Source organism: Python bivittatus, unplaced genomic scaffold (assembly GCF_059951505.1).
Source record: "Python bivittatus isolate LINGU-HERP-01145 unplaced genomic scaffold, Pbiv_v1 ctg000120_np1212, whole genome shotgun sequence".
NCBI classification, from domain to species: Eukaryota; Metazoa; Chordata; class Lepidosauria; order Squamata; family Pythonidae; genus Python; species Python bivittatus.
In genome coordinates this window covers 8,068,715-8,085,808 of record NW_028277037.1, presented here as the reverse complement: position 1 = coordinate 8,085,808, position 17,094 = coordinate 8,068,715, and the positions used below count along the sequence as shown (strand labels likewise).

The 17,094-nt window shown below is 39.7% G+C and overlaps 1 protein-coding gene across 1 annotated transcript in view; it reads left to right on the top strand.

The window, feature by feature from the left end:
• Positions 1-17,094, top strand: part of RELN (reelin) — a 320,681-nt gene that overhangs the window by 291,694 nt on the left and 11,893 nt on the right. The window contains exons 52-62 of the mRNA XM_088134961.1: positions 824-1,038; positions 2,711-2,888; positions 3,240-3,415; positions 4,098-4,204; positions 5,086-5,328; positions 7,289-7,464; positions 8,507-8,580; positions 10,844-11,005; positions 11,824-11,981; positions 14,981-15,200; positions 16,136-16,333. Coding sequence (XP_087991087.1) covers positions 824-1,038; positions 2,711-2,888; positions 3,240-3,415; positions 4,098-4,204; positions 5,086-5,328; positions 7,289-7,464; positions 8,507-8,580; positions 10,844-11,005; positions 11,824-11,981; positions 14,981-15,200; positions 16,136-16,333 — 1,907 coding nt within the window. The remainder of the gene's footprint in view (positions 1-823; positions 1,039-2,710; positions 2,889-3,239; positions 3,416-4,097; positions 4,205-5,085; positions 5,329-7,288; positions 7,465-8,506; positions 8,581-10,843; positions 11,006-11,823; positions 11,982-14,980; positions 15,201-16,135; positions 16,334-17,094) is intronic.

Here is a 17,094-nt window from a genome sequence, read left to right as displayed (position 1 = left end):
CATAAAGGGCTTTAAAGATGAAATGAACTGCCTTAATTCATGTTTAGACACATATTTTACTGAAAATAATCTTTTCTCTAGCTCGTGTTGGCTTCCAAACATATTAACTTGCAATGCATGGAAGTGATATTTAGCAGGATTGGAATCACATGGCTGCTTAAGCTTCAAAATCCAGAAAGCTCTTAAAATCTGGCTTTGGTCCCAGGCCTGGGGTTGATATATTAATGTATTATTGTATTGGGGGGGGGGTGTTTTTTTAAATTTGTGTTGTTTATAAGATCGTTTTAGTCCCGGCTGTCTGTTAGGTTTCATGCTTTATCTGTTTTTATGGATTTTCCAGTTTTATATGCCGCCCAGAGTCCACTGGAGTTGGGCAGTTAATAAATTCAAATAAATTAAATAATAAAAATAATAAAAATAATAAAAATAAGGTGTACATTTTTCACAACGTATAAAATTATTCATAATACTTTGCCAGTTTATCAAATGCAGAACTCAAGTACTGTGCATTTTTCGTATGAAACTTCTGTGCCACTTAACTGAATTTCACATGTCAATGCAAAGGTAGGCTTGGTTGCATAAAGACTAGCCTGGTCTTTAAATCTTCAGTCTTTAAATCTTCAGTCTTTAAACTCAAAATGTCAAGATTTCTGACTCTCTCACTGACATACTATAAAATCCTAAACAAGGCTCTGTGTGCCTCACAATTTCCCTTTTTAATGAAACAGACAATATTGTCTTATGCATCAAAATCTGAATTATTTTTGCTCATTTTTAAAAAAAGTTTGAAACAAAAATGTATTTCTGTTTTTGCACCCATTAGATTTCTGTTGGATGTAAAACCTCAGAAAAAAATGCTCAAAACCAAGTCCATATACAATTTTCCACTGATTTTGGAGTGAGCTGGAAATACCTCATACCTCAGTGTTTACCTGCTGACCCTAAGTGCTCTGGGGGGGTTTCGCAGCCATCTGTCTTCTTTCCGACCAAAGGATGGAAAAGGATAACGTACCCCTTGCCTGAAAATCTGATTGGAAAGTAAGTAGGAAATTATACTTAAATATGAAGTATAGGCACGCCTTCATAAAAAAGGGAAAAAATTTAAAAACCTGCATGTGTATGCAAGATGGAAAGAGTGGAACATGATGCAAAATCGTTGAAAGTTTTTGCATTTCCAAGAATTCTCCATCAGGCAAGTTGGTAAGAAGCCAGAAAACTGGGACCAGAAACATTGAAGGGCTGATTTCCAAAACTTAGGTTTATCAAATGACATTTGTAGAAGGCGTGAGGTTTGAGATACTCAAATGGAGTTGTATTGCTTGGGTTTCACGAAGAGCCTCTCTGAAAGCATGCTGCAAAAAAGATTCTTCTGTTTTCCACTGGCCAAGACAGTTTCTTATCTCACAAAGGATGGAAATAGTTTTATTTAACAACTAGAATTTGGATTTTGAGAACTGGAGGAGTTAGAAGCATTTGCTTGTTCTTTCTTCCAACTTTTCTCAGTCTTTTTTTTCTCTGGCTTCTGACCATTTTGTTGAACAAAGAATTCCGAGAAACGTAAAAAACCAGCAATTAGTTTGTAAAACTTCAGTTGGCCTGATAAAGTTGTACTAAAATAATTTTCTCCATAAGTATGCCTGGACTGTTTCCATTATTGGAAAACTCATTTTTAGTATTAATGCAGCTCAGCTATATATATTTTTTCATTCACATAATAAGATTTGAGTAGAACAGTTTGTTCTTTTTTACATAAAATAAACTACAGTAATAATCATATTTAAAGTTTGGATCTAAAATGCTGTGCATGTTGTAAACACATCTACATTGTTTATTTCAGGATTTTAATTTATTCATATTCTGGTTTTTTAAATATGTCACTCTATAAGGCACCATACTGAGTGGAGAGATGTAATATATATTTCAGAAAGAAATGAAATGTAAAATATAGAATAAAAAAATTCAAAGGACAGCAAAGGTCACTTAATCCAGCTGTTTGCTGGTATAAGGAAATCCTTTCCTGGAACATCATTGGTAATTGCCCATTTAGCTTTAAAAATGTCAGTGAAGACAAACTCACCACTTTCAATGTAGCCCTATTAAACAGTTCATATATGTATTTTTTGTATAAATACTTTCTTTTAATTTGAACTCATATTAATACAGTGGTACCTTGGGACACGAACTTAATTCATTCTGCGACTCTGGTCGCGACCCGAATTGGTCGCGACCTGAATCAAATTTTCCCATAAGGTTCAATGTAAATACGGTTAATCCGTTCTGAACCATATGTATTTTTTTAAAACCACAAAAATATGAAACAAAGTACAGTACAGTACAGTACGAAGAGAGAGAACACTAACCTTGTTCGAGGCGACTTCTGGCGTGGAGGACAGGAAGGCGGGTGGGGAGGCGGTTATTGTTTGGAGGGAGAGTCCCCCTCCCTATAGGAAGCCACGACCACGTGTCACGGGAGGGAAATGGCCGCGGATCCTGTTCGTCACCCAATGCAGAGTTTGCAAACAGAAGCAAAATTTTGCGAACGGTGCTGTTCGTGAACCGAATTGTTCATGAACAGAAGCGTTCGTGACCCGAGGTACCACTGTACTTACAAAGCTTTCCACAACTGAAAAATTATGTCTTCTAGAAGTCATGGCCTATAGCCATTAAGATGTGTGTAATAATTTCAGCTTCTTTTTATGTGTTAATGCAGCCCAGTACGATTCAGATTTTATCAGAAGTACTCTGATATGCAGTGGGCCATTGACAATTTCTATCTCGGGCCTGGCTGTGTCGAAAACTGCAGAGGCCATGGAGACTGCTTGAAAGAGCAGTGCATTTGTGATCCAGGTTTCTCTGGTCCAAACTGTTACTTGACTCATCCTCTGAAGGTAATTAAACATAATCTGTTTGATAGGAAGAAATGCAAATAAACTAAATAAACATCTGCATTCAAAATAATCACAAATGATTATAAAAGTATGGATTTAGATTATATTTCTGCAGAAAATATAAATCTAGTATTCCAAAATCGATTTCAGTTGTAAAATAAGCTTTGGTATATTATGGGGACAAGGAAAGGGAAGGGAAGGGAAGGGAAGGGAAGGGAAGGGAAGGGAAGGGAAGGGAAGGGAAGGGAAGGGAAGGGAAGGGAAGGGAGGAATTGTATTTCCCTGAACGTTTCACCTGAAAGAACAAAACTGTCCGTTAGCATATTTTCATATCTTACAATCCCTCAATAGACCTTCCTGAAGGAGCGCTTTGACAACGAAGAAATTCGGCCTGATTTATGGATGTTTCTGGAAGGCGGGCTGGCTTGCCTGGAATGTGGGGTTCTAGCAGAGGACACAGCTCTATATTTTGGAGGAGCTACCGTGAGGCAGGCAGTCACTCAAGACTTGGATCTGCGGGGCGCAAAGTAGGTCAGCTTACCTAATAGAGGTGAACCTAGCTAATCCATTTCAATGAAGGCTAGTGATGAATAATAACAAACATGCCCTCTCGAAGGCTGGAAGAACACGCAACGGTACATAAATCTTTCATTCTTAAGTGTCAACCCAAGAAGGAAGGAAGGACTTATTTCCCCAGCTGACCACATCCGTCTGCTAACCTCGTGAAAAGTTATTAATAATTTAATAAGTTATCCGCTGTTTCAAAGCTGAACCATGTATAATTCATTTTGTTTAAGGTCTCTCACTGCAGCCCTATGTGTATTTTTTGATCCCTTTGTTGAAAGGGGTCATCTTTAATTTATTAAATAAATGAATGGTTTTAGCCCAGAAAATACAAGAAAAAGAGTAGGGGTGAGAAGGAATGTTTGGAAAAGCCTCCATATAATTGCTTGCGTAGATGGCTAACACATTCTAGCTCTAACCAAAAATCTAGTTTCTGAAATTCAGTTTTCCCACAGTGATAATATCAATGTTTAGAAATCAGATTAGGAAGTTCAGCATATTTAAGTAACACAAGTAAGTCTCATGTTGAGCCCCATGGTTCCCTCAGAACAACCTTTAGAAATGAAGGTATTCAAAACTAAACACACATGCAGTTTCTTCCAGTACGTTATTGAAATATATACTTAGCTATACATTTTTATTCAGGTTTCTACAATACTGGGCAAGAATAGGGAGTGAAAACAACATGACCACCTGTCATAGACCAACATGTCGGAAAGAAGGCGTTCTACTGGATTATTCAACAGATGGAGGCAAGTGATTTATATGATACCTAACAAATACTGTATTTCTATTAGTTTAACAGTCTAACATTAGAAAATATGGAGAGAAAGGAAGTTGACTATAGGCAAAGATATATTTTGCAACAGAGTTTAGCTCTACGTCTTAAAATGCAGTTCTCTTGATGTCCTAATTTCTAAAATTGCTGGTTTCAACAATGACTCCTTTTTTCCAATTTTTGTTCTAGCAATACATAAATGAAAAAAAAAAAAGCTTAGATACATGATATATACCAGTGTAATTCAGTGTGGCTGATTGAAACTCATATGCCCATCCAGATATTTTGAGTTGCATAAATAACATTCTGCAAGGTTCAAGATTATGTTTTTATATTTGCTTTATTCCTGCCCTTGAAAGATACTTTTCTGCATCTAGAAGAAATAGAATGAAACATTCTTCCTTGCATGTATTTATATTTCTTATAAAAGATTCCAGCACTGATTATTCTTAAGAGATAATCAGATGAGTAAGCAAAATAATTCTCTTAGAAAATCATAGATGTTAAGTTTGTTTTCGAATACATTATTCGGAGGCTTCTTTATTTTTTCATTATCCATGGATAAAATAAAACAATTATTGCTTTGTAATTATTATGCTACATGTCATGAAGTTGTGCACGCAATTTTCAGATGTTATTCCAAGGAACGTATGTATGGAAATCTTTAGAACTATGGTATACATTGGCAGGTAATATATATTCCACGTTCATAACCATTGTTGAGAGCAGGAGGGTTATTCTCATTTTGTAAAAGGGCAGCACTCAAAGAATCATAATAAATTAGTTGTTCAGACCTCAGCAAGGAATTTCAGACATTTATTGGTTCTTGCTTTATCCTGAATCATTGTAATATAGGAATATCGTGGACGTTGCTCCATGAGATGGATTATCAGAAATATATCTCCATCAGGCACGATTATATTCTGCTCCCGGAAGATGCTCTAACCAACACAACCCGCCTGCGCTGGTGGCAGCCATTTGTGATTAACAGTGGAATTGTCGTTTCGGGTGTTGATCGTGCTCAGTGGGCCCTGGATAATATACTGATTGGCGGTGCAGAAATCAATCCAAGTCAACTAGTAGATACATTTGATGATGGTAAGAAGCAAGTAGAGAATTCACTTTTTACCCAGACATTAAAGCCCTACATTGGTTATAGCCCGGTTATCTCCATAGTTGCCTATTCCACAGTGAACCTGCTTGTCCGGTAAGATCCAGGGTTCAGGAGAGACCCTGCCGAAGATCCTATCCCCAAGAAGATGCTGTCTACAGAGAACCCGTGGCAGGGCCTTCTCAGTGGTGGCCCCTTCCCTCTGAAACAGTCTGTTCTCATACAGAACAATGACTTCCTCCCTAACGAGTTTCCATAACAACAGTTATGGATGTCAGGGGATACTTTTGCTTTGTTTGTTTTATAGAATTTATTTTTATTGGTCAATGACTGAAGTAAAGTTTCTGTCTGTCTGTCTGCCTCTGTCATACAGAAGTAAAAATGTCTGAGAAAGCATTTGGGGGAGAGAGCATTTGGGGATGTTAGGTATTGATATCTCCCTATTTTGATCAGTCCAGTATCATTCATACTGTTGAGTATTGTTGTTTTTAATCTGTTTTTTTTTCTCTGTTCGCCACTCTGAGCTGTTGAAAATAGAGCAGCATTGAAATGCTAGTAAATTAATGAATGACATGAATTGAATGGCTTTCAAATACACATTTGCATTTCTCTTTCAAAAACGTACAGGGAGCTTTCTCAGAGAGTTTGCTCCGAATGTTCCACTCACTTCTGTTGTACAACTACTTTGCAGAGTTACTACTCCTACTACCAACAATTATAAGAAATTTACCTATCTGTAAATATTCCCACCATATATTGAAGTAAGAGGTTACAGTCAGAGCCAATCGAATGGTTAGTCTGAGTGTCTTTGTGGCACCCAGGGGGGTGGGGAGGTTATTGTTTTTTGTATTTGGGGTTTTAATTCTGTAAGCTGTCTGGAGTCACCGTGTGTGAGTTGGGCAGCCATATACATTTGTTTAATAAAGAAATACAGTCAGTGTATACGATCTCACAGGGCCATCACTGACCATGCCGTTTAAAATGGGTGGGCAAATAAGAATGCCGTGAGCAGGAGCAGGAAAGCTTTTGCTGGCTAGCAGCCACTCTTTCCTCTTTTCTAGTGCCAGAAAATATAAATAAATATAAATATGTTAATGAGGCTAAATCATGACTTACGAGTCTGTCTCTCCCCAGTTTTATCTACCCATTGGAAGGAGGGGCACGCTCCAGGTCCCATCTATTACAGAGTGTCATCTGGCAGGACCCAGGAAGAGAGTCTTTTCTGTCACAGCCCCCACCTCTGGACGCCTTTTCCGCAGAGATTAGACTTGCCCCAATTCTACTGCCTTTCCATAAGGCCTTGAGGACTTGGTTTTGTTACTGAGCCTGGGGCCCTGGGTGTATGGTTGAGCCTATATCGTGGTTAGGTGGATTGTGTTGGTTGGTTTCTGTGTCAACTGATGTATATGTTATTTATTATGTTGCTGCAATGCTTTTATCTGGTTTTTATTCATTGTTAGCTGCTCAGAGTCATATATTTGAGATGGGCGGCCGTATAAATCTAATCTAATTAATTAATTAAGTGAGGGGCAGGAAAAAGTAACAGGTATTTGGGGGGGGAAGCATTATGAGGGCTATACACAGTCCACGGACTGCTGGTTGACCTAGAAATTCATAGGGCGATTTGGATGGTGAATGTAGAACACTCTCTTATCTTTTTCTGATATTCTAATAAGATGCCTCTTCTTTTGCTCTTGTCTCTCAGCATCTCTAACTCTCTGAATTATACCCCATCTTTACAAAGAACACTGATGGGATAACTGGGAAGATGTTCTTATTTATTTATAATTTGATCACATGGGGATACATTGTGCTGTCTGTGATCTCCCTAATGCTTTGGAAGATAATTTAGCTTCATATCCTGAATATACAAACACATTTTAACAATTGTGTATGTATTTGCATGTAATAAATTTCCTGTTAATTTTGTCTCCTTGATGTTTATAGAAGGGATTTCCCATGAAGAAAATTGGAGTTTCTATCCAAATGCAGTCAGGACTGCAGGATTCTGTGGTAACCCTTCGTTTCATCTCTATTGGCCAAATAAGAAAAAGGATCAGACACATAATATCCTGTCCTCTCGGGAACTCATTATACAGCCTGGATATATGATACAGTTTAAAGTAAGAAGATATTTCTGTGCATTCAGAGTAAAACATTGGCTTAATCTAATTTGTCCCGAAGCTCTGATAGCATCAGATTAACATGAATACATAGATGGTGGGTCTATTGAAAGAGTACTGTCCAAGCCTTATGAGTAACTAGAGGACAGAACTATCTTACTGATTATGAGAAGAAGCATATTCTTATCCAAAAGAACCAGAAGTGGAATACTGTGCTACTACAGTGGTACCTCGGGATACGAACCCCTCTACTAACAAACTTTTCGGGTTATGACCAGCTCCGGCCGCAAAATTTACCTCGATGTGCGTATTCCGCCTCGGGGTACGGCCATTTTTCCGCCCTGACACATGGTCCGCGGCCATTTTTCCGCCCCTGACACGTGGTCCACAGCCCTTTTCCCACTGCGTGGTGTGGTGCCCGGCCGTTTTCCTGCCATGCGGCGTGGCGCCCAGCAATTCTCCCGCCGCATGGTGCCTGGCCGTTCTCCCGCCGCACCGCACAGCACCCGGCCGTTCTCCTGCCCCGCTGTGCAGCGCCACGCCCGGCCGTTCTCCCGCCATGCCGCGCCCGGCCGTTCTCCCGCCATGCCGCGCCCAGCTGTTCTCCTGCCGCGCCGCGCTGTGCCCAGCCGTTCTCCTGCCCCTGACGCGTGGTCCGCGGACACCAGAACGGATTAACGGTAATTACATTGAACCTTATGGGAAAATTTGCTTCGAGGTGCGACCAAATTCGGAGGGCGGAACGGATTAACCGGATTTACATTGAACCCTATGGGGAAATTTGCGTCGGGTTACGACCAACTCGGGATACGCCCAGAGTCACGGAACGGATTAAGTTCGTATCCCGAGGTACCACTGTATTGCCAAAGTTTTGATTGATTAAAGCTCAAGAATTTCTGGGGTTATCTTTTGGGTTGGCTATTTTGGAATAACATGTACGATGGTCTATCAGAATGAGACTAAATTGTTCCAATCAAGAAAGAGAGAGAGAAGAAGAATGACAAAACTGAAGGGAAAATGTATCTCACTTTCATTATTTCAGATTGTGGTTGGCTGTGAAGCAACATCTTGTGGTGACCTTCATTCAGTCATGCTGGAATACTCCAAGGATGCTAGGTAAATTATAAAATCTATGGCCACAATTGAAAATATTGTGGACTTGAAGATTCAAAATACCTATATTTAGAATTGTTTAACATTTGTGTGAATATAAATGTAGTATTTATAAATATAAATAGATATGAATGTAACATCTGCTTTGATTCAAGTTCCACTACTGGAATTCATAAACGTGTCTTGTTTATGTGCCTTGGTAACAGAACAGATACAAAATTATTTGGTTGTTGCAATTTGGTTTTTCCAAGTGTTTTTTCCAATTACTTAGTGTAGCTAAGAGTTCTGGTGGTCTCTTGGCCAAATATCCAAGATCCAACAGGCATGAACACATATAAACACACTCATACCTACACAAGTTTTAGAGATGCCATACATACCTGCATTAATATATCCTCATCAATAAAATCCCTCCCCTTTATCAAGTAATCTAAACATAGCTCTAAGAATAGAAAAGTAGAATGAATGCCTGAGATGTTAAAGCCATCCTAATGTAAATAAATCATCACCTATTTATTAGAAATGTCAATACAAGAGAATATATGTAGCTGAGGGTTGAACTGTGGAGTCCTTGGTGCTCTCTGAGCTTGGCTGTTTGTTTGCAGATGTTTTATTACCCAACTAGGTAACATCATCAATGCTAGTGAGTATGGGGTTTGCTCCCTGTTTATATACAATAGCTTGCCCTGCCAGTGTTGGTGGGGGTGTGGTTTTCTCCTTAGTACTTGAGTCTGTAATGGGTTTAATCTATAGCTTTTGGTCCAGACATCCCAATTCATGGTTAAGTAAAAGTGTTTGAATAAGTGGAGAAGGGAACGAAGGCTGTGTGCAGCAGGCTCATATTGTTCATACTTAAACGGTACTTTAGTATGATGTCTAAAGGCAACCAATAATTTTTAATATCTAGAAGGGCATCTTTTTCATTGGCCTCTGCATGCCAAAATTCAGTATTACAATTAAATTATGAGCAATAAGCCATTAATATACAAAGCACCAGTCTCATGAGCATAAAGCTGTTCACAGGTAATGATTTATCCTGCTAGACCCACGCCTTTCACTTCCCAACCTTCACGCATTCATCCAGAAGTCTGAAGGTGAGGGAAAGCTCTAGGCATGCTTGCTTGCATATGCTGTTTCTTTTGCATGATTATGGTCCCGGTTCAGCAGACATGTTCTTGCATTCAACCCAGTGCACATACAACTCCCTTTCAGACTTCCCAGATGAACACATGGAGGTCAAGGAAAAGAGGTGAAAGGCCCCATCCTGTAACCAGATTCAGATCTGTGCCTAAAGAGTGCTACGCCTTACTTCTATGCAATATACTATGCCACTCTGTTGCACATGCTATATGATTAATATCCTGTTCCTGCTCTACTTCCCTTCCACTTGCTCTTATCTCATATAACTGTATCTTTTGTTGTTGTTGTTGTTGCTCAGTCGTTAAGTCGTGGCCGACTCTTCGTGACCCCATGAACCACATCGCGCCAGGCCTTCCTGTCCTTTGCTGCCTCCCTGAGTTTGCTCAGTTTCATGCTCATTGCTTCAGTGATGCTATCTAACCATCTCATCCTCTGCCGCCCTCTTCTCCTTTTGCCTTCCATCTTTCCCAGCATCAGGGTCTTTTCCAAAGAGTCCTCTCTTCGCATTAGGTGCCCAAAGTGTCTGAGCTTGAGCTTCATTATCAATCCTTCAACTGTATCTTTTACTGTATCTTTGCCTTGTTCTAACTTTAACTGCCTCTATGTCTGTTCCCTATCTTTACTCCTGGGGCAGGCTGGTCCTTTTGCTCCTTTCCCCTGGACTTTGGTTTGTCATCCAGCTTTGGACTCTGTCTTCCTTGCACTTTATTCAAGTCTCTGCCATCCAACGACCAACCAGTAGACAGAGTTCCTGTGTCTGCCTCAGTGTCCTCAGCCTTTTTTACGTTCCTCACCCCGGCGTGGCCTTGAGGCTTCTTGTTTGAAAGCACGTTTATTTATTTATGCCACCGAACTCCTGGTGACTCTGGGAAGTTTACAGTATTTTTTTATTAATCTTTGTTTGAGTTGGAGGGGTGGTGGGGGAACAAAGAACAACACAGCACACCCTTCCAGCAGCTCTTTCCCAGAGTTTGTCGCTCAGCAGAGGTGAGAACGCTACTGTTTTATTGGCAGCTGTTATGTCCTTACGCTGGGAAAAGGCTTAAAGGGAATGGAGGTGTTTGCCGATGCCCAGGCATTCTCTCCCTTCCACACCTAGCAACGTTATTTCTTTTGCTTCCTTCAGATTAGATTCATGGCAGCTTGTCCAGACACAGTGCCTTCCGTCCTCCTCCAACAGCGTTGGCTGTTCTCCATTTCAGTTTCATGAAGCTACCATATATAACTCGGTCAATAGCTCCACTTGGAAGAGGATAACCGTCCAGCTGCCTGATCATGTCTCCTCCAGGTAGGTTATTCTCTGAAATGTGACCCCACCACACTGCTATAACGTTTCATGTGTTTAGCAGGCAGGGATTCATATTTTGAACAGTACTTCCTATGTGCTGGGATTACAAATAAGTATTTGAGCTCTGCAGTCCTTTGGATTCCAAGCCAAAAAGGTGCTTTGAGGTATGCAGAAGCATGTCGATAGATTCTGTCTGCAATTCCTTCAGCCAAATGCATCATTTCCTGGGGTTACCATCCAGATGTTGAGGGCAGTTGCACAGCCCCAGGAAAAGATGCAGCTGTTTTAAAGAGTTATTGATAAATATTACAGGAGCACCTCCATATACTCTAAATGCCTTTTTGCTTTTGGGTCCTAATTCCAACAAATATTGTGGAAATATTCCCCCTGAGTTCTGCTTAGAGCAGTGTTGTCCAAACTTGGCCACTTTAAGATGAGTGGACTTCAACTCCAACATGCTGGCTGGGGAATTCTGGGAGTTGAAGTCCACTCATCTTAAAGTGGCCAAGTTTGGACAACACTGTCTTAGAGAATATCTACCAGCAGAGCATTAGCACACATAACGTCCATTGACTTTGGTGTATTGGAGAAAGGGAGTTTTAATACTCCTGTAGGGAGTAGGAAATCTCTGAACTGTTATGCACAGAAAGCAAGTGAAATAATCAACCAAGGCTGTAGGATACAAAAACCTTCCACTTTCTTAATAACTATTTAAGATGGCTATATCATATGCCAGAATAGTGCATGACAATTATTGGCATATTATCCGGAAAGCATCATGACATCTTGTGTCTACACGTGGGCAATTTCGTTTCTAGTGCAACTCAGTTCCGGTGGATTCAGAAAGGAGAAGAACCAGAAAAGCAAAGCTGGGCAATAGATCATGTATACATTGGAGAAGCCTGTCCCAAACTCTGTAGTGGCCATGGATACTGTACTACTGGTGCCATTTGTATTTGCGATGAAGAATACCAAGGTCAGATTATAATCTTTTAAAATAAAATTAAACCTGCTCCACATAAAATGGTATACTAATAAAACAAACTCACTAAAATTCTGATCCATTTTAGGATTGGATAGAGTCAACCATTCAACTTCCTTAAGCATAAATGAATCATTTATTCCTAGACAAACACAGCATAAGTAGAATCAAATAAACTGGAAAAGATACGTAATAGGGAATAACCTGTGTGTTTCATATACAGCTAAGCCTAAAGGATCCCCATATTCCACCTCCTTTTATAAAGAAGGCAGTGCTTGCTGACAGAAATCATAATACTATGAGACACAAATAGCCCGAACTTCATATTTATAGAACCATTTCTGTTTTCAATTTGGAACTGGAAAAATTCAATCCTGCAATAGGATAGCCTATTTCAATAGTAGAGAATATATGTAGTTCAGGGTTGAACTGTTGGGTTCTTGATGTTCTCTGAATGTATTTGTTTTCCTGCAGATGTTTTGTTACCAGGCTAGGTAACATCATCTGTGTATGGGGGAGTGAAGTTTGCTGGTTGTTTATATATACAGTAGTAGCTTGTCCTGCTAGTCTTACTTGGGATGTGGTTTCTTTTTTGATGGTACCTTGGCTAAGGTGTTGTTTCTTCCCTCATTGTTTATCTGGTGCTGTTTCCTGCTTATCTGGGTATTGGTTGCTAGGGAAGATGTCCTCTGGCCTGTTCCTTTCTTTCCTTTCTTGATTTTTGACTGTATCTTTTAAATGGTATGTTGATGATGTTTATTTCTATGTGTCTGTTAATGGCTGATTAGTCAGAAGCTTCCAGGAGCTCCTAGCATTTCTTGTTCTAAAAGGTCAGCAGTTTCCCAGTTGAAATTGTGGTTGAATTTGATTATGTGTCGAGAGATTAAGGAATTTTCATCACGTCTGCTGGCTTCCAGTCGATGTTCGTGGATGTGTTCTTCCAATCTTGTACCTATCTGTCTTACCTGTATAGGCTGTGCTGGGAAACATCCCAAGTAAAACAACTTGGATGGAAACAAGAACAGAATATATATCTTTCCAGTATACATAATAATTGAATTAATATTCATATAATTGAGTATGAATAATCAAGCAAAGTTACATTATGTCATGGACACATTACTCTTCTAGAAGATTTATGGCACATGCATTCTGGATGGACATTCTATTTGTAGATAAGGACCAGTTCTGATCAGTTTGGGACTAAGGTAGTCATGCTAACTTGTAAGGTGACTTTCTTCAAGCCTATCTGGTTCCTTTCTGATTATTTCTGTCTGAATAATCTGTGTGCTTCATGTATTTCCCTTTATTAACCAAGCTCCTTTCACAAAGTGAGAAGCCAGCAAAGAACCAGGGTATTTGCGTGAGATACATTATTGCATGCTGGATAGGGAATTCTGGGAGCTGAAGTCCACACAACTTAAAGTTGCTGAAGTTGAGAAACACTGCATTATTGGAATACTTACCTAAGTGGTCAGCCCCCCAGTGAGAGTTGAATGATTGGCCTTGTACCACAACACCACTGGTAGTTTAAAAAAAAAAAATCACAGGATTGTTGTTTTCCATTTCAAATTGCATACATGCTGTAAGAGTAATTAATTTCTGGTTCTTTAAGCATCTGTTCTGTATGCAGAATAAAACTCCTTAGGAATTCGCATAACCAATGGTCACGTTTTTGCTCTGGTGAAAAAGGCAATAGTTTTGGAATTACCAATTCTAGCTGGCAAAGCCAAAATCGATGAACGGAATGAAATCATAATTAAATATCTGTTTGAAATTGATCTGTCCCTTTAAAAAAATAATGAATTTTTTCTATATATGGAGATAAAATTAGGGAGGCAAGGTGGGGCATCTACTGGGACATTCCCTGGCTTAAAAGCGCTGCCGTTTTTAATCTGGGTGTAATGGGTGTGATGCGTATTAAAAAGAGGCAGGGTTTTGACCACTCAATTGCATCCGCCATTTTGAAGCCAGGGGCCTTTGCTGCAGATGCCTTTGGAGAAAAAATTGTGATTTTTTTTTTCATTCTTACTATATGGCATTTGAAAATAAATGTTGGGTGAACACAGACAGGTGGGAAAAGTCATTTTCAATATGCTAAAGCTTCCTTCCCCAACCTCCTAAGCTCCTAATGAACTTCATCTGGCACCCTAGAAACGGAAACCTAATGCATCTGAGGGATGCCAAATTTGGAAAGACTGTTCTAAAATGTGAGGAGAAGAAAAATTAATACATTCATAAATCTAAAATATTTCACTACAGGTAGTCCTCGCTTAATGACCATTCATTCAGCGACTGTTCAAAGTAACGACAGCACTGAAAATGGAGACATATGACAGGTCCTTGAAGTTCCAGCTGTCACAGCACCCCTGCAGTCACATGATCACAATCTGGGCACTTGGCAACTGGCTTGCACTTACAACAGTTGCAGTATCCTGTGGTCACATGATCGCCATTTGTGACCTTACCTGCCAACTTCCCAGAAGCAAAGTCAATGGGGAAGTCAGCAGGGAAGGTTGCTCACATCCTCCCCCACCTGGCAGCAGCCACCCCCAGCCCCACTGCACTCAGGCTGTGCCTCACAGGCCACTCACGCATCCTCCCCCGCCCAGCAGCAGCCAGCCCCAGCCCCACCACACTCATGTCACACCTTACCTGCCTAGCAGCCTGCTTGCAAACCTCCTAGAACTTGCTTAACAACCTGCAATCCTCACTTAACGACAGCAATGGGGAGTGCTGGGTTTGCCATCAATAAACGATGTGGTCACTTGATGTTGCACTTTACGACCACATCGCTTAGCGATGGAAATTCTGGTCCCAATTAACCCATTAACCGAGGACTACCTGTACAGTATGTTGAGTGTCCCTGTTGCATCCATCCAAGTTTAAAGACATGAGCTGATGCACAGACCATTCTTAAAACATGAATATAAATTTGCAGTTGCAATAACTTAATAACTGTTGACAGAGATACTTTTATTTATTTGTTTTAGGTGATGACTGCTCCGTTTTCAACCATGAACTTCCCAGCTACATTAAAGATAATTTTGAATCGGCAAGAATTACTGAAATAAACTGGGAAATTATTCAGGGTGGAGTTATAGGGAATGGATGTGGACAGCTAGCCCCGTATGCTCATGGTGATTCTCTGTATTTCAATGGATGTCAGATACGGCAAGCTGTGACAAAGGCCCTGGATTTAACCCGAGCAAGGTAATTTTAGGTATCATGAATCTGAAATGCTTCCTCATTAAAGCAGTGTGATAAAATGTAAAGGCATTCAGGAAATGAATGGCAGTGAAATTGGGACTAATGTTAAGAAGTAACATTGGAGAGATCATTCGGTAGTACAGCTTCTGTTCAATCATTCAGGCATTTGGTCTGTATGTGAAAGAGGAGATCATTGACCCTGTCTGAACATTGCTATTCCATCCTTACTTCTGTGGATTTTGTGAGTTTTCAAAAAAGCAATGTTTTTAAGGTAATGCAATACCTCAATAATGCAAGATTCAAAATCCTGGAGAGCAATAAACCCAATGCTCCTTTTCAATAGTAACGCTATTGTGTACAGACTAGGACCTGTTTCCCAATCATACTTAGACGAAACACATAACAAGGACTACTGAATATTTTTATAGGGTAAGCTCACAGAAGTCAAAGCTCCCAAGTTTGGTGGTATATGAATGTGTTCTGAACACATGGAAAAATTGATCCTAGATGGTATTTTTGTGCTAGCTAGATGTTAAAAACAAAAACAAAAACCAAGGGTCACATGAATTTTGAATTAAGAAGTGTAAAGTGCAAGGTATCGAATTGAATGCAGATGGGAAACACTTCCACTTGGATGCATTCAGATGCTCCATAACTCAAGACATAGAGCAAAATGGGACCATGGAAGACATAATAGATTCCATAAGACCATAACTAGATGTTTATAAAAGACTTAATAATAGAAACACCAGGAAGAAAGTTACCTATTGCAATAATTGAACTGCTTGTGCTAATTACTAAGAATTCTAAAGTTTTAATTGGTGTGTGTGTGTGTGTGTAATTGCCAGTATTTGGGTAATTCTTTTGTTCTTGTCATAGATCATGAATTAACTCCTTTTCTTTGATATCATCCTTCCTCCTGCTTTTTCCCCTCCCAGCAAAATAATGTTTGTTTTGCAAATTGGAAGTCTTTCACAAACTGATAGTTGCAACACTAATCTCAGTGACCCCAACACTGTGGACAAAGCTGTGTTGCTCCAGTACAGCGTAAATAATGGAATTACATGGCAAGTCATTGCACAACACCAACCAAAAGACTTTATACAAGCCCAAAGAGTATCTTACAATGTACCACTGTAAGTATGCAATTATACTACATTTCTCTTACAGCGAAAATTCGTCTAACCCCCGAATAAAGTACAGATGGACTCTGGTTTTGAGAGAGGTAGAGACACGTGGCACTTGATTACTGAAAGCCTGCCGTTTGAATGTATCACAAAAACAACAAAACACATTCTTTGAAAATGTGACCTTTCTATGGAAAAAACATTATCCAAACCAATTATTAGTTTTAGTTAACGCAACTTCAGTGAACATGAACTGGTTTGATGGTTATTTATTGTATTTCTATCCTGTGTTTTCTTCAGAAGCTCCAGACACTACACATCATACTCCCAATTTTATCTTCACAATATTCCTGTGAGTTAGGTTAGGCTGGAGCGGCAGTGAGTAGCTGAGCATTTCTCAGAAACAAACTCAACTCAGCATCCATTTCTAGAGCTGCTGGAAGATATACTTACAGGCGGATTCCTTGATAAATTTTAAAATAGCTTTGCAGCTCAAAATAGGATCAATTAATCTAGCTTTTATTTAGTATATACTGTTTATTTCCGGCAATAACAGTATGACCTTGATCTTTAATAAAATCCAGGATGTATTTTCATGCTTCCAGCAAGAGCAGCTTCAGATACAAACCAAACCCAAGCCAACCTCCTGCAAATGATCTTTTCAATGTGTGTAGGGCCTGAGCACCCTTCCCGGGAGGGGATTATGGGAACTGAAGTCCAAAACATCTGAAGGCCATCAGCTTCAAAGAGAGGACACACCCAAACCAACC